The sequence below is a fragment of the Bombina bombina genome, chromosome 9 (assembly GCF_027579735.1).
Source record: "Bombina bombina isolate aBomBom1 chromosome 9, aBomBom1.pri, whole genome shotgun sequence".
Taxonomy (NCBI): Eukaryota; Metazoa; Chordata; class Amphibia; order Anura; family Bombinatoridae; genus Bombina; species Bombina bombina.
This window is the reverse complement of record NC_069507.1, coordinates 47,902,691-47,927,458: the sequence shown is the minus strand read 5'-3', so window position 1 is coordinate 47,927,458 and position 24,768 is coordinate 47,902,691. Positions and strand designations below refer to the sequence as shown.

The 24,768-nt window shown below is 35.6% G+C and overlaps 1 protein-coding gene across 1 annotated transcript in view; it reads left to right on the top strand.

Annotated features, from left to right (window-relative positions):
- Nucleotides 1–3,155: 3,155 nt before the first annotated feature.
- The window catches only part of LRIT1 (leucine rich repeat, Ig-like and transmembrane domains 1), a 55,792-nt gene continuing 34,179 nt past the window's right edge, over nt 3,156–24,768 (top strand). Inside the window, exons 1-3 of the mRNA XM_053692875.1 lie at nt 3,156–3,216; nt 5,239–5,344; nt 20,876–21,342. Coding sequence (XP_053548850.1) covers nt 3,156–3,216; nt 5,239–5,344; nt 20,876–21,342 — 634 coding nt within the window. The remainder of the gene's footprint in view (nt 3,217–5,238; nt 5,345–20,875; nt 21,343–24,768) is intronic.

The window sequence follows — 24,768 nt, the reverse complement described above, 5'->3', positions numbered from 1 at the left end:
TGACTACAGCGAGAAAGAATGGCCAAAATTAAAAGTAAAGCAAAAAATGGCCGGACAATGCTGGTTTGCGTAACCCAGCAACCGCGATTGTCAGTAAACAAGTAAAAAAACAGGCAAATATATTGACAGCTACCAATTACGCTGTATTAGATTGTGGCATGTTCCTGGCACAACAGCACAATGAAGCTTGCTCCAGAATCTTGTAAAAAACTAACATAATTATTAATTAGGAAAATTTGCCAGACTATAACACTGAGACACAGATTGCACTGTAATGCTGTAAACAGAGTGAACTGCGCATAACAAAATGGTGCCAGTCACTTTTCTCGCAATCTCACGAAGATTACAGCACTTTTTTTAAAATCCTTAGAGGATGAACTTCAGCTCCACAAAGCTCTGTATTAGAGAAGCGCTGTAAAGTGAAGCGCTGTAAAGTGAGGAATACCTGTAAAAAATTTGGAGCCCTTTCCACTAAAATACCTTTAAACATAAAACAATAATTTGTTATTGAATTTTATTATTTAATATTTAATAATGGGAAAATATTAATTATATATATATATATACACTATATATATATATATATTGTATATATATATATATATATATATATATATATATATATATATATCTGTTGTCCAATCAGTGCTCTAGTCATACAGCACTCACACAATTTTTTTTTAGCTAGACCACCGATTGTAGAACAGTTCAAACTGTTAGCTCACAAAAAAAAAAACGTTAGAAGTGGGTGGCCGGAGCATGGGGTATTTGAATTTCAGTGCTACATTAAAAAGTAAGTTATAGCGCATCTTCATTACAAATGATGAATTAAACTCATCTAATATATCACAAATATTTACACAAAGGGGAACATTTACCATCACTTTAAATAAAATTTCTTGCTGTAACCGGTTACAAATGTTCTGTGGCAATTCTGAAAAATATAACCCTGAGCTTTTTATTAATTAAACAAACATTAAGCTGAGGGTTAGTTAGATCACTTGACAAAAATGTATTTCCTAAACCCTAATTTTTCAAGTGTTTGTTTTTCAATAGATTGACATTAGCAATTAAACACCGTTTTTTTAAAGACCTCCATGCAAAATGAGGGCTAAATTATGTGTGGCGCACTAGCTGTTGCACGCGAGCGATAAGGGGTATATTATGGCTCTTTGCGTGCATCGAATGTACCTTGTGTATCACGAGTTGAGTGCAAACATGCTTGAGTGCAAATAACTGTTATGCTCAACTAAAAAGTTGCACAAAACAGTTACACTCATAATAACACTGTCTGATAAAAATGATTATTGTATAAAAAAGTTATAAGGGCTAAAACATATAAGGTCTCAAAGGCCTGCAAAGGGCTTTAACATAGAGATACATACATACACGTCTAAATATGTATATGTACAGTATGTATATATATATGTGTGTTTATATGTGTGTACATATGTATTTATATGTGTATATATGTATTTACAGACATATATACACATATAAACACATAAATACATATATATATATATATATATATATATATATATATATATATATATATATATATATATAAGTGCATTGAAGCCATTTGCAATCAAGTAGCTGAAAGCATGAGATATCTGATTTATTTTTTTATAAAATCTTTAACTGTGTTTGTACTGTACTGTGTTTTTTTTTAAAAAAAAAATTCACATTCCAATGTTCTTCACATAGGGGAATGTGTTCTAAATATTTTTAAATAGATATTCATATATATCTGTATGTATCTATACACACACCTATATATACTATATATACAGTATATATATATATATATATATATATATATATATATATATATATATATATATATAAAAAGAAAAGAGTGGCCCTTATTGGAGAATAGATTTTTCATAAAGTTAGCTTTTGGCTGACCTTGTATAAGTTAATATGGGAAGTTAGCAGTCAAAAGTGTGCTTGAGAGCATTGATTGGATTTACAAAAAAAATAATATATAGTCTATAGGTAAAGAGAAAAAGAATGCTCTTTAAACATATATATAAAGTGCCCCAAATTTGACTGAACTGAATAGATATGAGTAAATATACTCATGTGGAAAAATAGTTTTTGCAGAAAACTACGTAAATAAGCAAAGGTAAATAAAAAAAATTCTAAGAAGTTTGCAGAAACCACTAAATCCTTCTGGTGGTCTCTCAAGCTGCACCCCCCCCCCCCTAACACTTTTCTGGTTTTGGTTATAATTGTAGCGTTTGTTGAAGAGAATCCATATACATCATCCCATAAATAAATAAGCTAAGTAGCACCAGAAATAAATGTAACAATTATTTATACAGATCATTCTCATATTTTTAATTATTTAATTAATATATAAGTCTCTGCTGGGCGGATAATCCAAAGCAATGCGTATTATACATTGTACACGGCTTCAGATGGCCACTATGTCACGCGTTATGTCACTAGAAATTACCAAGCATGTGCACGTGATCACACAGTCCTTAAATAGTGTTCTACCAAATACACAATGCAGATTTCAAGTACCACATATAGTAAATCAGTTGGTGGAGTTTGTAAGTAAGATTGCCAGGTGTCAAGCTGCCAGCATTCAACTGGAGAGTGCAGTATTTTAGCAAGCTGTCCAGTAAAACATACATAAAAATACTGGATGCTTAAATGTTCATTTTTTTAAAGTCCCCTAAGTGTCAGCTAAATTTGTAAGCCCCGTCATGTCTCTATGCAGTACAAATATGTCCGTAAAAGGAGTTGCACGGTGCCTGCACTACAATATATGTTACTGGCAGCCAATGAAAGTAAAAAAACAACACTGTGTGTTCCTGGCTGTCAAGGGAATTGAATCACTACTGTGTACGTGTAGGATAAAAAAATTGATTTGTATGTTACTGTCAGCCAAAGGAGATAAAATGACTGTTCAGTTATGATGGGGCCAAGGTTGTGGTCAAAGGATGACCTTTTGAAGAAGCTGTTGTTTGATCCCACCTATCAACCGTGTCCAGCTGGCAACCCTTTTTGCAAGAGAGAAATCAATGGCCGATTTTAAGGGGTTAATTGTGTTACTAAACTAACATACTTTACAGGAATACAAGGGGCCTAACCAGAGTACAAGTTAATAAATACCTGGTTCTGGAGAATGAGTAAATTCCATGGTAGCAGATGATGCTGCAGAAGTGGTAGCAGAGGGTACAGGCGTTGCATCTTCTATGTGTAAGTTCTCTAGGGGGCAAACGAGAAGCCCTTGATCACTCTGAATCTCCTGTACTGTCTAAGTGTTGACAATTGCTAAGTAGGTCCATGATTATTTCTGCCATTTCTGCAGAATCTGAATGTATAGGGTGAAGAATGGTGGGAGCTAAGTCAGGGTAAGATACCAGGCCAGGAGTGACAGTAGCCAGAGATGCAAGCAAGAGTGTAGTCAGGAACCAAGACAGGTTCAGATACCCAATCAGCAGCAGTAGCCACATCCAGAGGAACAGACAGGAGCATCATTTGGAACCAGGCTAAGGCCAGATACTGACTATTTAATAATAGAAATTAAAAGGACGGTAAACACGTTCAAATTGTTGAATACCACCATTTCCATGAATAAATAAAATTATGTGTCCCTTAGAAAATAATAGAAGTTGAAAGTTGAAACTTTACACCCGGTTTCCGTTCAATGCGCAAAAAAGGTAAAATACTGTTGGGTGCTGTCTCAAACATTACGGCATTCTCAGCTAGGTATAAAAGAAGCACAATAAGTTTTTGATGCCTCTTTTCCATTGAAATCTTAAAGTTTGAAAACAATACAATACGTTCTTAATTATCCATATATACTTACATATAAAAATATAATCAAGTACATAACTCTAACTAGACTAATGCCTAGGGCAGCACTAAATTTTACATATAAGAATAACAATTTTAAAAAATGGCTGACCTTAATAAGTTCTTAAAATTACACAATTATTTGTGTTTTTCCCAGGTGATCACAGGTATGGAGTGCAGTTGCTAACATTCATTTTTACAATTTAGGGTCAGGTTACCATAGCAACGAACTTGTAATGGTGAGATTTTAAAATTTAAAAAGTAAATTTCAATCGCAACGTTAGCTTAAACATTTGTAGGAAATCGACTGCACACATTGTGCAAAATATTTCAATAGAATCTGGTATTAAAATGGAGCCGTAAACTACTTTTAGCTGTTGGCCGTTTCAGTAGCTTATGGCTTTATTTTTACTGACTCAATGGAAACGAGTCCTTACTCTGCTCATCTAAAGGTTATTGAAAGACTTTTCTTTATGCAAAAAAATAAATTTGATAAATGAATACGTGGAATAGACATGTTTCAGTATCAGTAACATATTAAAAGACAAATCAGTCAGTAAAGGACAGACTACTGCAACATAAATTTTTTTTTTTTTCATGATTCAAATAGAGCTTGTTATTTTAAACAACTTTCTAATTTACCTCTATTATCCAATTTGCTTTGTTCTCTTGGTGTCCTTTGTTGAAAAAGATACCTAGGTAGGCCCAGGAGCTGCTGATTGGTGGCTGCACATACAGTATATGCCTTGTGTTATTGGCTCACCCAATGTGTTAACTATCTTCCAATGATGCATTGCTGCGTCTTTAACAAAGGATACTAAGAGACTGAAACTAATTAGATATTAGAATTAAACTGGAAAGTTGTTTAAAATCGTATGCTCTATCTGAATCATGGAAGAAAACATTTGGGTTTCATATACTTTAAGCTAAATCTCAAAATGCAATAAAATATTATTGAATAAGTTTTACAACGTCCAAGGCAGCCAGGATATTTAAATATTTACATATGTTCATTTCCACCTCTCTCGACCTTCAACCCAACATTGTGTTCCTATATTTTATTGCCCTTTTTTGTAGGTTTAGGATACGTATCATTTTAAAGTATTTTAATGTGTAAAAAAAAATCATGCACTTAAATAAAAACAACACCTGTATTTATTTTAACCACACAATATATCTTCTTTGGCATTAAGAGATAGTTCTGTCTGACATCCTAGGAAGCAATAAACAGCGACAGAACAATATCTGTAGTCCCGTCACTAATCCCCTTGCGTATCCTATTTTATCTGATGGACTGAGTCTCGGCTAAAGCATCACCCTGTGACTAGACACTTAGCAAGATGTGACCTGCTGTTGCTCACCCTCGTCGTCCTGTCACCTGAAGTCCAACTCATGTTTTGGTCATCATGTTTACCCCAACAGGCATTTTCTGTTGCCTAGTATTTGGGAGTCTACCTTTATTTACCATTTCCTGTCCAACCCAGTGCAGTTGTACCTTTCACACTTTTAATGATGGAGCAAAATTCAGGTAAGTGTAAATTCTCTCATATGAAATCGAGCATCATCAGTCCTTAGCATTGTTGTTGTTTATTATTGGGAATTGTATCAATATAAAACATATATTATTTTCAATCACTTGGTGCTGCCGTTGCATGTGCAAGAGGATTAACTTCTGAGTAGTATGTAATCTGATTTCAGAGAAAGCATTGAAATACCTTCTGCACTGAATAGAAGCTGTATAATTAACACCAGTACTGTGGGAAATATGGAATATGCAGATTTAAGGCATTCTACCAAAATATTCTTCTTTTTCAGTAATCTTCAGTTTAGCACCAAGAGATCAGTGAAATGTTTTATAAAAAAAACAGAGTAGCAGGTTTCATTTACAGTTTTTTGTACAAAATAGATTTTGTCCTTATTCTTATGTGCTTTTTAATTTATCTAAATCATTACAAAATCTTAATCTGTTTTATTTTTGCTTTGTTGTGTTTTAAGTTTAATGTAAAGCTTAAATTAACTTATTGGTACTCAATACAACTAGTGGTTTCTATTTGACATAAACAGTTTCTCCACCAAAATAATCAAAACATACAACACTGTATTAGATTCATTAACAATGTGAAGGCCTTCCTAGTGCGAAACGAAAAAGAAAGCTATCCTATGTAATTTAGTGTAGAGATTCCATACAAGGACATAGATAAGGCTTTTGACATTTTTTTTTACTGATTATTCATATCTATTTATCTTTCTGTCTATCTTTCTGTCTATCTATCCATTCATAATCTTTATACCTGTAATTAGTGATGTCTATCTATCTATCTATCTATCTATCTATCTATCTATCTATCTATCTATCTATCTATCTATCTATCTATCATCTGTCTATCTGACTCTATCTATCTATCTATCTATCTATCTATCTATCTATCTATCTATCTATCTATCTATCTATCTATCTATCTATCATCTAAATCTATCTATCTATCATCTATCTATCTATCTATCTATCTATTTATCTATCTATCTATCTATCTATCTATTATCTATCTATCTATCTATCTATTATCTATCTATCTATCTATCTATCTATCAATCAATCTATCTATCTATATATAATCTATCTATCTATCTATCTATCTATCTATCTATCTATCTATCTATTTATCAACATGTATCAATAGATGGATAGATAATCTTTCTATAAATGTATCTGACTGTCTGTAAGTCTGTCTGTCTAATCTACCATCTATCTATAATGTTTTGGATCTCTGCATCCAGTTTTGCTGAAATATAGAAATAAACTATTTTACTCCATCAAATCCATGTACCCATTCATCAGATGGTATTATAGCTGATCATACAGAGAGTTTGTAATGATTTGTAATCACATTTTGGCTGACGGTATAAAAATTCTATCAAATTGTCTTATCAAGTAATGTTTCTCAAAAGCTATCCCAGGGTCATATTTTTCGGTGTCCTAAATAGGTAAAAGATAGATGATGGGAGGTAAAAGGTTGTATTATTATTAGTTATATGGCTAAAGGTATTAAGCTGCATTCAGAGCTTTTTAGCATGAGCAAGCCGTAAGCCACTAATTTAAGAAGCAGAGATAGTTTATTTTGGTTCTCCATAACCTCAAAAGTGGCAAGATCAGACACTTGCTTGTTCAAGGTGATTGACATGCCCTGCTCTAGTGCAATTGTTTGCTTGAGAGCAGGGGACGGTGTTGCACAAGAAACCCCTTGTGCAATGTTCCATTTTGCCATGTGATGCAGCATCACAAATGGCGATTGCATTCCAACAAGTTCCCTACTTGTGAATCTGTCTTCCTGCAATCATGATAAATTTTGCACACAGAATGAACTAAGCTAATTAAAAATTGACCTTAAAGAAACAAAACATCGCTCTAATGCAAATCTTCCATGCGCTAATTCCTTAGTAAATCAAATGTAATTTTGCATTATTGACCTTAGCTAACTATAGTCTCGATCTCAATCTATGATTTGCTAATTATCGACATAAAAACAGCTGCAGATGAGCCTTGGTTAATTTCCACAATCAGAAATTTTCATTATTTATTGGCAGCATTTTTTGTGCCAGTCCTGTTTTTCTGGCCACAATCCTTATTTTTAATACTTAACGACACATTTACCTTTCTCACTTATTGAATTCCACAGCTTAAAGGATTTTATAAACTCCCAGACAACACTTTTTAACTTATTACTGAGTACCCCATAATATTTTGAAGGCAACATTGGTTTTGCTCCTGGGAAAAACACTCTGAAGTGACCATATTCGATGACATTAGGTAGTGACATCACTAAACAGATATAATGCTACCTGCTCCATCAAAAAACCAAAGTAATAAACACTTTTATAAAATTAGCCAGATTGATAACCCAACAAACACACTTCCCTACTTTACCCATAATGCCCATCTTCAAATCGCTTACAGAGACAAACGCACGCATGTGTATAGTTTTGGTGCACAACAGGTCAACTTCACATATGTCACCAATTAGTATCGCTAAACACTAATAAAACAAATCAATTAACATTCAGGCCCTTCAACCTGTGATGTAATTGCTAAACCCTCAAATCTCCATTTTGTCGGCGGTTCATTCTGTACATTTGTTTTTTGATTAGGAAATTAGAAGATTAACATTACGGCTCTCAAGTAGGAAACAGTAGGTAATTGGTGTAACTGTCTCTCCTAACTATCTCACTGACAGTTTTCTGCTTAAGAGCTGCAGCAATTACGGCTCATGAGCTGGACTTTACCAATGTGCTTAACCATTTATGCACTGTTATGATAACCACAGGTGTCTCTGGGCAGGGACAGAGGGGAAATTAGCTCCCTGCATTAGGCTACTTCCCCCCGTATGCCCCCTGCCTTGATCAAATATCTCTTACCTATAGTGATGTTTTCCCACCACTAGATCATCTATCTATCTATCTATCTATCTATCTATCTATCATCTATCTATTTATGTATCTGTCTGTCTATCTATCTCTGTCCACCTAATCTGTCTATCATCTATCAATCAATCAATCAATCTATCTATTTTTCTGTCTGTCTGTATATCTATCTACCTCTGCCCACCTAATCTGTCTATCATCTATCTATCTATCTATCTATCTATCTATTTATCTGTTTATCTATCTTTTTATAATCTGTCTATCTTTGTCCAATGATCTATCTATCTATCTATCTATCTATCTATCTATCTATCTATCTATCTATCTATCTATCTATCTATCTATCTATATATATATATATATATATCTGTCTAATCTATCTATCTATCTATCTATCTATCTATCTATCTATCTATCTATCTATCTATCTATATATCATCTATCTATCCCATATAAGTAAATGTTCTTGGGGATACTTATGTACACACACTCCCCTCTCTCTCTCTCTCTCTCTTGCTAAGCATCGTTACTTATTGTTACTACTGTTCCATAAAAACTTACCATTTAGTACCAAATGTATCCTGCTTTATTTATAAATAAATAGCAATATAAATAACAAATTCTATAGGAGAAAAGCTTCAGCTTTCAATATTATTATTATTATTTGAAATAAAGAGAAAATATGCACTGTATCCACATGAAGAAGCAAGCCGTATTTGTCTTATCTATCAATATCTGCTGATAAATCTGAATGTTCATACCCACAGTCTAATAAAGAAACATCATCTAGTATTAGCAAAATGTTTTGGCACATTCCATTAAATATAACTAATGTTGAACTAATTTGTTCGTTCTGAACATGTGTTTAATCTTTATTAACGTTCAGCAATAATTCAGGCAGCTGTTTACCTCTCTGCTCATTGAATGGAAGATTTTAATATAAAATGTAACTAATATTATTCAAATGTTGATTCTTTGTAAATTTATTAGAATCAATATTCAGTTGCAGTGTTTGACTGTTGCATTTGATTATTCAGGTGTTACATTTCATATCGAAAATAATTATTTCTATAAAAAATATTTGATTTGTAGAACTAATGTCAAGAACATTTATTCCTCAATTTGAATATCAAAATACTGATGTTCACTAATCCATATTTTTTGAATGTGTATCTAAACCCTGTACGTTGCTACTTCTTAAAGGGACACTGAACCCAAATTTATCTTTTATGATTCGGATAGAGCATGCAATTTTAAGCAACTTTCTAATTTACACCAATTATCAATTTTTCTTTGTTCTCTTGCTATCTTTATTTGAAAAAGAAGGCATCTAAGCTTTTTTTTTTTTGGTTCAGTACTCTGGATAGCACTTTTTTTATTGGTGGATGAATTTATCCACCAATCAGCAAGGACAACCCAAGTTGTTCACCAAAAATGGTCCGGCATCTAAACTTACATTCTTGCATTTCAAACAAAGATACCAAAAGAATGAAGAGAATTTGATAATAGGAGTAAATTAGAAAGTTACTTCAAATTTCATGCTCTACCTGAAAAATTTGGGTTCAGTGTCCCTTTAAGGTTTTTTTGACCCGTGATAGCTTGTGTTTCGCTGCTACTGCACTATTACAACCTCCCACCTTCCTGCAGGCATCCTATTTTATTGCTGTAAAAAAAGCAAGCCCTATTAAAAGACCAGAATACGTCTCTGGGTGTTAAGGGGTTATTGTAAAAAGGACATTTTTTAACAGTTTATTTTAAACAGTCATACACTTCCTGCTAGCTTTAACATCAAAAAGGACAGCATGGAAAAATATTTTTTATTTGTTACTGCTCTTTTATAGCAATTTATTTTTACAGTTCACTGTATTGGCCCTTAAAGAAAACAAACGAAGTGCAAACTACTAACATATGCCGTACACAGTGTTACAGTGCTGTACTATACCTGTAAATGCAGGTGGCCAAAACTCTTCTACAAATCTTTTTGTTTACAGCTAAAGAGCCTGTAAAACAACTTCCTTAATCATAATATAATATACCCAATCTGAGTAAAATATAGGGGCGCTATCAAAAAAGAGTGTACAATATATGTAACTCAATGGGGTGTCACCAGATGGTAGTGTAACATTTATATATATATATATATATATATATATATATATATATATATATATATATATATATATATATATATATATATATATATGTACACAATAATGGTTCACCACAGAATAGCAAGGTTATACCAATATAAATAGTAACCTGTATATATATATATAAATATAGATGAGCTATATACATATATATGAGTACAAAAAGTCCCAAATACACCAGATAGTCACAAGAGTATCCAAGGTGAGGTTATAACGGTATCTGGCAGCTCTCCTCGAAGTATAAGGCCATCCACATCATGAAATTTCTATAAAGAAGCAGAGAAGGCGCCACATAGCATAATTCTGTGAGATATATCAGGTAACGAAATAGATAACTCAGATGCACTCACGTTTAGCAAAGCACCAAGATGTGATGCAGGCTGGGCATGCCGGAACCTTAGAGTTGTCCGGTAAAACTCTCCTCTCAGGCAAGATCTCCCCCAATGTCAGATGATAATCATAGGATAATAGTGCTGTTTGAGTCAGGTGTATTATCAACTCCAGCAGTAACAGGTGTAAAAACCAAGCAGGGATGGTCACATGATCACTTAGAAAAGGCGCTATTGTGAAATGACGCAAATGAAACCAGCGCAAAGCTACAGCTATCTGTATCTATGTATAGTAGTCATTTTGGAGAAAAAGATAAATAAACAGCAAGAGCAAATAAAAGTGATTTTATCCTATTGCTCAAATTGTAGTTTTCTTATGTTAGAGGAAATCAATGAGAATGAGGCAAATACAGCACAATCTAGAGAGAGACAGGTTCCCCCATTCTATAATGGCTCTTAAAAGGTTTGTGAATCTATGCAAGTTAGTGCTAGTGGAAGGCAAGTTCACAGCAGACAACAAGACCCATTGTCATTCATTTCTATAGGAGACTAATTGGTTTGCATGGGTAGATGTATCGTAATGTACTCTATGGCTAGTAATGTAATCAAATAAGACTTTCTGGCCATTTAAAAGATGCTACCATCTTCATTTCTTAATTAATAGGTGAGCAGGGATAACAGGAGGGAGATATCAGAGCAGCCGGGCTGCCATTAATTCCATCTGCCGTTAACTCATCTGCTCTATGAATCTGCAGCCGTTTGGCTTTTGGCCCAGTATTTATGTGCTTAATGGGAAGTGTATTTTTCTCCAGGCTGCAAAACTGATGTATGCACAAGACTGGCAGACTTATAGGGTAACATATTGAACAGGTTTATTTTCACAACACAGAACATATTGTTTGATTCTAGAAGATGTTGCAATGTGTATTCTGATACATACAAAATAAATTACTCAATAATGTGACATTAATTAGTTATGCAATTGCCACTTTGTCATTTGATTATAAAGCAAATCTTGGTATTTTGTAGTAGAGGAAGATCATGTTGGACATCAGACAATAATATAAAATAAAACATACTCTATAAGAGACATTAAAGGGACAGTCTAGTCAAAAATAAAGTTTCATGATTCAAATAGGGCATTTAGTTTAATATTAAACAAGTTTCCAATTTACTTTTATCATCAATTTTGCTTTGCTCTCTTGATATTCTTAGTTGAAAGTGAAACCTAAGTAGGCTCATATGCTAATTTCTTAGCCCTTGAAGCCCGCCTCTTATCTGAATGCATTTTGCAATTTTTTCATAACTAGAGGGCTTTTGTTCATTGTGCCATACAGATAACATTGTGCTCACGCAAGTCGAGTTACCTAGGAGTCAGCACTGATTGGCTAAAATACAAGTCTGTCAAAAGAACTGAAATAAGGGGGCAGTCTGCAGATGCTTAGATACAAGGTAATCACAGAGATAAAAAGTATATTAATATAACTTTGTTGGTTATGCAAAACTGGGGAATGGATAATAAAGGGATTATCTATCTTTTTAAACAATAACAATTCTGGTGTAGACTGTCCCTTTAATGAGCATTTAAATTTAAAGGGATGTGAAAAACATTAATGAGCACTGAAATTTAAAGGGATATGAAAGTCAAAGCTTCCATGATTTAGATAGAGCATGCAATTTTAATAGACATTTAATGGACTTCTATTATCAAATTTACTTTGTTAACTTTGTATAAATTACTGAAAAGCATATCTAGTTAAGCTAGAGAACAGCAATGTACTAATGGGAGTTAGCAGGTTATTGGTGGCTACACACATTGAGCCTGTTTATCAAAGCTTAAACACTTAGACAATCAGCGGTTTCAATATGTCAGCTGAACCGCGCTGCAGCGATTGCCCAACCAACTGAAATTTAGAAAAAATAAGACTTAATACGCTTGCGTCAATGAAGCTGTGAGGATCAGCATTGATTGCGCGAATACTTCAATTTATTAATTAATTCAACACAAAAACAGATACGATATGAATTACATGATCCATTCACCGCTACCTTTACATAGCTCCACCCTTTTTTACACTCCAAGATAGTATTATAATTGAACATTTTTACAAAATATTTTAGCAACGCAGCACCATTTTACAATATTGTTTTTCTTTTTTGTACTATAAATCTTAATATATCTAATGATCGATTACTACATTCTAAAGAGTTATATTTTGTATTTATCTTGATTTTGATGCATTTTGATATTTTTATGATAGTTTGTATTTGAGTTCTGAAGTTAAAGGGACAATACACATTAAATAAATTGTAAAAGCATACGGCTAGATTACGAGTTGTGCGTTAGGTTAAGAAAGCAGCGTTAAGAGGTCCTAACGCTGCTTTTTAATGCCCGCTGGTATTACGAGTCTTGCAGGTACAGGTGTACCGCTCACTTTTTTGGCCAGACTTGGAAAAACCACAAATCCACTTACGTAAATTGCGTATCCTCTTTTTTCAATGGGACTTGCATATCGCTGGTATTACGAGTCTGCCAAAAGTGAGCAGTACACCCTCTCCTGTCAAGACTGGTACCGCATTTTAAAGTCAGTAGTTAAGAGTTTTACACTACAACGCCGTAGCATAAAACTCTTAACTAAAGTGCTAAAAAGTACACTAACACCCATAAACTACCTATTAACCCCTAAACCGAGGCTCTCCAGCATCACAAATACTAAAAAAATGTTTTAACCCCTAATCTGCCGAACCGGACATCGCCACCACTATAATAAATATATTAACCCCTAAACCGCGGCACTCCTGCCTCACAAACATTAGTTAAATATTATTAATCTGCTGTCCCTAACATCGCCGACACCTACCTACATTTATTAGCCCCTAATCTGCCGCCCCCAACATCGCCGCCTCTATACTAAAGTTATTGACCCCTAAATCTAAGTCTAACCCTAAACCTAACCCCCCCTAACTTAAATATAATTTAAATAAATCAAAATAAAAATTACTATAATTAACTAAATTATTCCTAATAAAAACTAAATACTTACCTATAAAATAAACCCTAAGATAGCTACAATATAACTAATAGTTACATTGTAGCTATCTTAGGGTTTATTTTTATTTTATAGGCAAGTTTGTATTTATTTTAACTAGGTAGAATAGTTATTAAACAGTTATTAACTATTTAATAACTACCTAGCTAAAATAAATACAAAAGTACCTGTAAAATAAAACCTAACCTAAGTTACAATAACACCTAACACTACACTATATATAAATGACTTACCTAAATTAAATACAATTAAATAAAATTATCTAAATTACAAAAAAAACAAACACTAAATTACAGAAAATAATAAACAAATTACAAGATTTTTAAACTAATTACACCTAATCTAATCCCCCTAACAAAATAAAAAAGCCCCCCCAAAATAAAAAAAAGCCCTACCCTACACTAAATTACAAATATCCCTTAAAAGGGCCTTTTGCCACCCACACAACCAACCCTACTCTAAAACCCACCCAATACCCCCTTAAAAAAACCTAACACTAACCCCTTGAAGATCACCTTGCCGGGAGAAGTCTTCATCCAAGCCGGCAGAAGTGGACCTCCAGACGGGCAGAAGTCTTCATCCAGACCGCATCTTCTATCTTCATCCATCCGGCGCGGAGCGGGTCCATCTTCAAGACATCCGACGCGGAGCATCCTCTTCATCCGACGGCTCTTCTGGAATGAAGGTTCCTTTAAATGACGTCATCCAAGATGGCGTCCCTTCAATTCCGATTGGCTGATAGAATTCTATCAGCCAATCGGAATTAAGGTAGAAAAAATCCTATTGGCTGATGCAATCAGCCAATAGGATTGAGCTCACATTCTATTGGCTGATCAATCAGCCAATAGGATTTTGTCTACCTTAATTCCGATTGGCTGATAGAATTCTATCAGCCAATCAGAATTGAAGGGATGCCATCTTGGATGACGTCATTTAAAGGAACCTTCATTCCAGAAGAGCTGTCGGATGAAGATGATGCTCCGCGTCGGATGTCTTGAAGATGCACCTGCTCCGCGCCAGATGGATGAAGATAGAAGATGCCGTCTGGATGAAGACTTCTGCCCGTCTGGAGGACCACTCTGCCCGGCTTGGATGAAGACTTCTTCCGGCTTCGTTGAGGACTTCTGCCTGGTTGGATGAAGACTTCTCCCGGTAAGGTGACCTTCAAGGGGTTAGTGTTAGGTTTTTTTAAGGGGGTATTGTGTGGGTTTTAGAGTAGGGTTGGTTGTATGGGTGGTGGGTTTTAATGTTGGGGGGATTTGTAATTTTTTTTTGTACTTCAGATAATTTAATTTAATTGTATTTAATTGTATTTAATTTATGGAAATAATTAAATTATAGTGTAGTGTTAGGTGTAATTGTAACTTAGGTTAGGTTTTATTTTACAGGTACTTTTGTATATATTTTATCTAGGTAGTTATTAAATAGTTAGGGACGGCAGATTAGGGGTTAATAATATTTAACTAATGTTTTTAAGGTGGGATTGCGGCAGTTTATGGGGTCAATATATTTATTATAGTGGCGGCGACGTTGGGGCAGCAGATTAGGGGTTAATAAGTGTAGGTAGGTGGCGGTGACATTGGGGCAGCAGATTAGGGGTTAATAAATATAATGTAGGTGGCGGCGATGTTGGGGGCAGCAGATTAGGGGTTCATAAATATAATGTAGTGGCGGCGGTGTCTGGAGCGGCAGATTAGGGGTTAATAATTATAATGTAGGTGTCGGCGATGTCGGGGGCGGCATCGTTTAATAAGTGTAAGATTAGGGGTGTTTAGACTCGGGGTTCATGTTAGGGTGTTAGGTGTAGACATAAAATGTATTTCCCCATAGGAATCAATGGGGCTGCGTTAGTGAGTTTTTAGACTTTTAGTGAGTGTTAGACTTTTTTTCAGCCGGCTCTCCCCGTTGATTCCTATGGGGAAATCGTGCACAAGCAGGTTACACCAACTCACCGCTAACGTAAGCAGCGCTGGTATTGGAGTGTGGTAATGAGCAAAATTTTGCTCAACGCTCACTTCTTGTCTGGTTTGTAAAAATCCGTAATACCAGTGCTGTCTGTAAGTGAGCAGTGAGCATAAACTCCTCGTTAGCACCGCACAGCCTCTAACGCAAAACTCGTAATCTAGGTGATAGTGTTGAGGTTATTACCTGCTTCCTTCTAGTTATGGGTGAATCCCACTGTTTCCTATGGTATTCACTAGCCCAAAGCTCTCGGATTGAGACTCTGGTCGGAAGCCTTGTTCAACACACAAACATACAAGTTAAAATATAATAAATCTTAAGTCGGTCAAATCTACCCCTAGATAGGATTGATTTTGCAAAAATCTGATGAATTGTGTTTCAGTGAATATTGATCGCCGCAACGGAACTTAAATCTAATTTTTTTTATAAATTGACAACACGATAACTTTGAGTAGTCTATTTTGCACATAATTTGAAGCTTAATTTTAGCGAGTTTTCAGTAGAAGTTTTGATAAATGGGGCCCATTGTCTCGTCATTGGTTCACCAGATTTATCAGTTTATCGTTTAACTTTTCAGGGGTTAAACAAATAGTTACATGCAAGCAATTAGAGAATTTTCTTTATGCAGTTTTATGTCCCTTTAATAAAGTGTTAATTCCATGTACAAGAACATGTGGGGGGGTTTGTAAGAAAAGTTTCTTACAGGCCAATGATCAACATGTCGGTGCAAATATCAAAGAAAATGGGCTATCTCTGTTAGTGGCGAGATGTCTCCCATAGAAATAATGAGAACTCTCTGCTATGTGAGTTGGCAATGGTGGATTCAGGTGGACAAAGTACACATGGAGGAACCGGTGTTTGTAAAAACTTGAATTTTATACCTAATACAAATCAAAATATGCTGTTTTCAGTGCACTGTACCTTAATGTTGCTGTTATGTTTGTCTGCATAGGTTGTTTTGTAAGAGTAATTAGTGTTTTAAATATTTTGATAAAAGCTCTCCACCTTTAAACTGGTGAGAAAAAACGGTGAGATCTGTAGGGCGAATTTGATATTTCAATTTCATATACGCCCATGTTCAGCGCATTTTTTACGAAAAAACAACAATTACACTTGGTATTTTGTACTTATAAGTACACATTTCTGTGCTTTTTTGCACATCCAGTTTACATAAATTTACACTGTGCATATTTAATATGATTTATTCCTGTGTAATGTACATGCAAATTTAATGTTTTTGTTACGATTTTTGGTGCACCTTAACAATACAATTTCTTCTGTTTTTTTGTGTGAATGGTTCAATTATTCATTTTGGATGATTTTTAAATTATGATTTTTATTGTACATTTTTGTAATATTGCATCTCCTTATAAAAAAATGCAGGATACGCCCCTTAGCCAGACACCCTGTTTTCAGGGTAAATAGTGGTTTTAGATAATTCCACCAGGCTTTCTTAAATAATCTTGCCAGCCCAGAGACCTAGATCATCGGGCTCTTAGTCCAGTAATTATAGTAACAAAATTCTTTTGTACCAAAAAAAGGTTGCTAACCTTATAAGGTCAAACCAACATTACATTAAATAGTTTCAATCATCACAAGTGTTTTCATATGATTTTCAGATTTGAACTCCTTCAAAATTGTTTCAAAACCCTAAGATAAGCTCATTTATTTATTGAAATGTATTTGTGCCACAAAAAAAACACCTTTGTACCTTGCATGGGGACAATGCCACTGTGATATTCTGGTTAATCCAAAAAACTTTTATTAGCAACTTCTGAAACCTAATTTTTGCCTTTCTTTTTAGTGGCATTTATCTGCTATTTACACTTTTTTCAATATTATCAACATGCTTATTTCATGTTACCATTTTTTTTGTAATAAAACAAATTCTAATTTTAATCTACGAACCTTGTAAAACAATACAATAATCTAAATGTTCCTTTATGAAACAATTAAGTGTTTGGAGGTTAATGATAAAATTACTCTATATGGTAAATAATAATTTATATTAATTAATGGTTAAGTAACTTTTATGGAAGCACAAGATACTCAATAAAAGAGAATGTAAATAAAAACAAATAATTGATTTAGTATTGATGGTGATGATGATAATGAAGATATCCTGATTAAAAGGGTCGGATTTACAGCCCAGGTGCCTGTAGGCAACAAAATCCAAAGCGCCCCCCACACGCTCCCGGTTCACAAGTATGAAGCTATAGATAATGTCTAAAACATTTTTTTTTACAGCAGCTGCTAATTTTGCCACATAAAAGACAGTCCATGATCTATAACAAAACACTCCAGACAGTATTTGTCCAGCATGATGAGATTTCAGTCAGAACAGTATTTTTTTTATATATATATAATTTAACAAAAAAAGTGCAGGTTGTCTAGACTGGGACTTCATTTAGAAACTTTGCTGACCAAGCCTGCAATGTGCACAATCAACCAAGTAATCAATCAAGGGTCAGCAGTTTTTTTAAAGTGTGTTTATCCTGTGCAACAGCCCTGGCATTTTACATTTTTGCAATCATATTCATACCTATGGTATTTTATATGAAAGACTGCCCACTGACTGTACAATCTGTCATTTTGATTTTGACAGCTGCTGCAACTGAAACATGCCCCTCTGGAATAGCGCACCACTCACTGTCACTCCCCATAAAAGAACCAACCCCCACACACTTACTCTCAGGCAGCTCTGTCCATATTTACTGCAGAAATGGACCAGCCAGCATGGTGGCCATCTTTGTTTAGGGCAATGTTATTATCTACTATGGTGAGTGAGGGCAGAGCCACAGAGGTGTGCAGAAAAGGCATATGGAGCAGAGAGACAGGCGCCCCTTTATGGAAAGCGCCTGTTGGCACATGCCAACTCTGCCTAATGGTAAATCCTGCCCTGCTGATTGGTTTGAATGTCGTTTTTTTTACAACTCTTGATTTTATGTAAACATTGCCTAGACCAGCTTTTTGATTTTCAGCATTTTCAGGTTGCAGAATTTGCTTTTTGGCCTCTCTAGGGCTATTCTCACAATATTTCCAGAAGTCCCTCTGGGACAGGGAGGTAAAGGAACGTTTGGTCAATTGGTGGAAGGGCAGAAACATATTACGGAGGGGTTCTGCAGTATAAGGGAGTGTCATAGCCGGTAAACCCCAGAAACTTGGATTTGGAAGTCTGGGAGGTTTGCTAAGGATGTTCGACTAACATAATTTTTTACAATTAATAACTTCAACTGATTTTAAGTAATTTATCATTTATCAAATTTTTTCTTTCATAATTCAGATAGAGCATACAATATTAAACATATTTTCAATTTACTTCTATGATCCAATTTGCTTTGTACTCTTGGTATCCTTTGTTGAAAAGAATACCTGCAGTAGGTAGGCTCAGGAGGTAGGAGCTAGCTGCTGATTGGTGGCTGCACATACAGTATATGCCCCTTGCGATTGGCTTACTGATGTATTCATCTAGCTCCAAGTAGTGCATTGCTGCACCTTCAATAAAGGGAATGAAGCAAAATTGATAATAGAAGCAAATTTGAAACCGGTTTAAAACTATACTCTCCATCTGAATCACTAAAGAAAAAAAATGAGTTTCATGTCCCTTTAAATTGAATATAGATTCACAGCATAATTTTAACTGACCATTAACCAAAAAAATATAAAATAAGTGCTGAGGTTTGTTATGCAGAGGCCAAATGAGATTTTAGGAAGTGAAGACAGTTGAAATTGAAAAATCTAACAGTCTTTAGAAAAGTTTTATATAAAGGACTGTTTTCTGATTGATTGATTGATTGAAAAACCACTGCTGAATACTCCCCATGCAAGGTATACAAAGTGTTAACATGCCACATATGCACTTGATAGCTTGTGATAAATGGGCTATCTCAGACATTTCTAGTGGATTGTAATGGCTTTGTATGAATAACTAGACATGTACAGTATATGCATTTGGTCATGTACATAAATGGACAACTAAATTACCCTCCCTTTGCTTAGTCCCAACACCAAATATATTAAAACAAAAGGGCAACTCAAAATATCTGTATTTTCACATCTGTTCTCATATATCTGGTCTTTGAACTAAGCAAATGCCAGAAACTGCTTGTAATTTTATTACCTGTTTGCACATCATATAAAACTGTAAAAAGCTACGTGAGGCAACTCACAGAGAAATTATGATGGATTGGAATAGGGGCGGGCCAGTGAGAGGATTGTGTGTAAAGCTGAGATCAAAAGACTTTAAGGTCAATTATGTCAATGAAGTAATTTGTCAGATTACTAGAAGTTTCTGGTAGCTTGACCAGATAAATGATATTGCAACTGGAAATAGGGAGAATATATCTGATTTTACCACCTTGACCACATATAAAGCTTTCTACCCTGTAACAAAGAGGGGACACATTATACTTATATATATATATTACTTGTGTATTCTTTTGTTAACACAAAATACGCTATTTCCTTACTACAGCTAGTGAGCAAGTAAGAAGCAAGCATACGTGCGTATGCTCCAATCACTGGCAGTATACTCCTCTGGAGAAAGGGGTGTTTCAGCAGTCTTGTCACACATTAAACCCTTTTGAAGGAGGTAAACACATAGTAAAAGGAAGTATTCTTTTTAAATGGTTAAACAAAACAGAACCTTTTATTTTTACACTAGAATGTCACGTAATGTAGGTATTTTTAGGTTTTGTTCTTTACTATTATATTAGGGTGAAGCACATATTTTCTGGGCATTGAAAGGGACATTAAAGTCAAAATTAAACTTTCATGATTCATGCAATATAAAATTACTTTCCATTTTACTTCTGTTATCATATTTGCTTTCTTCATTTGATGTTCTTTGTTGAAAAACATATGTACGGTAATGCTGCAGCTGATTGGTGGCTGCATACATTTGTCTCTTGTTCTTGGCTGGACAGATGCTTTCAACTAGCTCCCAGTAATGGATTGCTTGCTCCTCCCTCAATAAAGGATTGCAAGAGAATTAAGCAAATTTGATAATAGAAGTAATTTGGAAAATTGTTAAAAACTGTATGCTCTATCTGAATAGTGAAAGGAAAATATGGGGGTTTATGTCACTTTATAACCAATACATAGATAGACAACCAATAATAATGTGTTTTTTTATTATATTTTTTAACAGAGCAGTGCTTTGTAATGACCCTGAGATGACCTCAACACCAGTCAACATCCCCACAGATACCTTTAAGCTACGCATAGAAAAGACGGCTATTAGACGTGTCCAGGGAGAAGCTTTTCATCTTCTTTCTAACCTGGAATTTCTATGGATGCCATATAATGCTATTGTCAGCCTAAGCATGGTCACAATACGAGGGCTGCGTAAACTGCAGGAGCTCAGACTAGACGGCAATGAACTTACCTCGTTCCCATGGGAAGCACTTGCCAGTACCCCTCGCCTAAGACTCCTGGACCTACACAACAATGAACTTGCCTCTGTACCTAAGGATGCAGCTCGTTATATAAAGAACATTACTTACCTTGATCTGTCCAGCAATAAACTTATGACTCTTCCTCAGGAACTAATTTCATCTTGGCTAAACCTTCACTCTGCATCATACTTTTCCAGTGGTCATTCTACACTAATATTAGGTAAGATAGTTAGATCTCTTAGCAGTAAATATTGTTAAAGGGACACTCAAGTGAAATTTAAATTTGAATGATTCAGATAGAGCATGCAATTTTAAACAACTTTTCAATTTACTTACATTAACAAAATATGCACAGTCTTTTAATATTTACATGTGTATATATATACATCTGGGATTGATTGATGGCTGTCATATGATACAGAAGAAGTGGAAATTGACATAACTTTGAAATTGAAATTTGTCACAAAAAAAAAATCTGTTACTCATTTGAAGTTCAGACTAAGGGGCCGATTTATCAAATGTCTGTCCAACATGATCGCTCAGCGTATCATGTCCGACAGACATCGATGAATGCCTTAACATTGCACAAGCAGTTCTGTTGAACTGCTTGTGCAATGCCGCCCCTGCAGATTTGCGGCCAATCAGCCTCTAGCAGGGGGTGTCAATCAACCCGATCGTATAGGATCGGGTGGATTAATTTCCGAAGCCTCAGAGGCGTTGGACGAGTTAAGGAGCAGCGGCCTTAAGAACTCTGCCTCTTAACTCCTGTTTCCAGCGAGCCTGAAGGCTCGCGCGGAAAAAAGGGCATCAGGGGCCATTTGGCCCTTGATAAATCAGCCCCTAAGTGCTATTGCATTGTCTTGTTATTGTGCATTTATTGATTATGCAAATCTCCTGTATTTACGTGTTCTTTAAATAAAGATAGAAGTAAAAAATAAAAGTTTCATGATTTAGACTTAGGAACCAATTTGGTAAAGGTTCTACAAAAGATACCAAGAGAAAAATTTAAATTCGATAATAGAAGTAAGACTGAAAGATTATGAAAAAAAAATCTATGCTCTTTTTAAATCATAAAAGTTTTCTTTGGATTTCCCTTTTATCATATTTTGTCAAATCTGTATTTGTCTCTAAAGGACTGTAGGAAGCGTAATTTCTATCACATTGCAAAGGAGGGTGAGCAGGGTTATATTTACTCACCTGATTCAGAAGGTGTACACTTTATTTTATATGTACAGTATTCTAGGACAAACAGAGGCATTCGGAAGCATTAAGTATCAAACCCTCTTAAAGTCATAGAAAAGTGGAGTTTACAAGTTGTTGTGATTGATTGTGCGAGAGCAAGGGGCAGCATTGCACAAGGATAGCCTTGTGCAATGTTAAATGAGGGAAGTGGACATATAGTGTCCACTTGTGAATTAATAAATGGTGCATTTTGTACATTGTGAAATAAATATAATAGCCCTGTGTCACCTCACCACATATTATATAGCTAAATCTTTATCATATGTTCCCATATAAAGACCATATATAAGAGTAGTGCTGCTCAAGTACGTTCCCAGGTGCTATAGCCAGTATGATACTCTGGTGCATCCTCTGCCCCTTTACCACTTTCTGTTGGGGTACCGCAAGGCTCTGTCCTTGATCCTCTTCTCTACTCAATCTATACGTTATCATTAGGTTCCTTAGTAAAGTCCCATGAGTTTTAATATCATTTATATGCTGATGACACCCAAATCTACCTTTCTGCACCAGATCTATCTCCTTCCTTGATAAACGCACTAACTATCTTTCTCATATCTCATCCTGGATGTCCTCTCACTACCTTAAGCTAAATCTCTACAAAACTGAGCTCCTTATTTTCCCTCCTGCTTCCAAAATCTCCACCATCTATATTTCTATAACTGTCGATAACTCCACCATTACCCCTACCCTGCATGCCCGATGTCTTGGGATCACACTTGACTAAGATCTTTCTTTCACGCAGTCTATGGCCAATTCTTGCCGCTTCTACCTTAAAAACATCTCTAAAATTTGACATTTCCTTACATAAGACACAACTAAGATTTTAATCCACTCTCCCATCCTATCCCGCCTTGAAAACTGAACCCTTTCTGGTCTCCCTAGCTGATGTCTAGCCCCTTTACAATCCATAATGAATATCTCTTCCAGGCTCGTCTTCCTTACACGTCGCTCTTCATTTGCTGCACCTCTCTGCTAATCCCTTCACTGACTTCCTCTAGCCTCCAGAATTAAACACAAAATTCTGACTCTGACATACAAGGCCCTCAACTGCACTGCTCCACCCTATATCTCAGACCTTGTCTTCAGATACTCTTGCTCCCATCCCCTTCACTCTGCTCGTCCTCCTCCTCTCCTCCTCTCTTGTTACCTCCTCACATTACCATCTACAGAACTTCTCCAGACTGGCCCCTATCTTGTGTAACTCTCTGCTTTGCTCCCCAAAACTCTCCCCCAGTTTTTAAAGTTTTAAGCACTCCCTAAGGGCTCTACTGTTTGGTGATGCATACAACCTACACTAACCTCTCCTAACCCTAGTTCAGTCACACTACTCGAGTAATGTCAAAGTCAGAAATACCCAAAGATTGAGGTAGGATAGAGATTAATCACACCAAGGGCTCTGGACAGGTCCTGGCAGAGACTGGACAAGTAGAGTGCAGAACCAACAATAGCACAGTACCTGAAAAAGGGACTTCTCCTATCAGGATAAGGAAGACAACAGAATCCGGAAGCAGAAGAATTGAAGAACCAAGGACTGTGGAAATATCGATACAAGGCCGGGAACCAGACCAAACTTGCCAGGAAACAAAATGGAGTTAGAGAAACCAAAGTCAGTGTCCAATCCATATTCAAAAGCCAGGTATCAGTCCAATCTTGCAAGGTAACAAAAGTGAGTTAGAGTAGCCAAGGTCAGTGTCCAATCCGTGATTAAAAGCCAGGTATCAGTCCAATCTTGCAAGGTAACAAAAGGGAGTTAGAGTAGCAAAGGTCAGTGTCCAATCCTTATTCAAAAGCCAGGTATCTTGATAATCACAGATAATCACAGAAAGATCAAACAAAGGTAACAGGATACTATACTAGAGCAAGGAGATAATGGCAGTTCTGAGATTTAAAGCCAAAAGGTCACGCCAAAAGGGACACAAGCATCCCAACTCAGAAGTGATGCAACACAACGACGCCAGAAGCGATGCCCAAAAATGGCGCATCCCGGATGACGCAAGTTGCAACATCCAAAATGATGCGCCCATAAGCACACAAGTAACGGCACCCAAGGATGACGCGTCGATGCAAGAAGCACCGCCCAAAAATTATGCGACAACGATGATGCAAAAAAGGTAAACAGGGCAGACGATACTGACAAGTTCCTCTCTTCCTTTGTTATCCCCTTGAACCCTCTTAGCATAAAAGCCTATGAGCCCTGCTGTTTGCAGATCACCTTCATAAGAGCTGGCTACAACAGTGCAACTCTCTGCAGGGCCCTCTACCCACTTGATCCCTATAAATCTTATGTTGGATACGGCCTATGTTTATAGCACTATGGAATCTGTTGGCGCCCAACAAAAATCATATTATAGTAATAATAAATAATAATGCTTCTTCCCCCAAAACTGTCTTATTTTCCCATTTG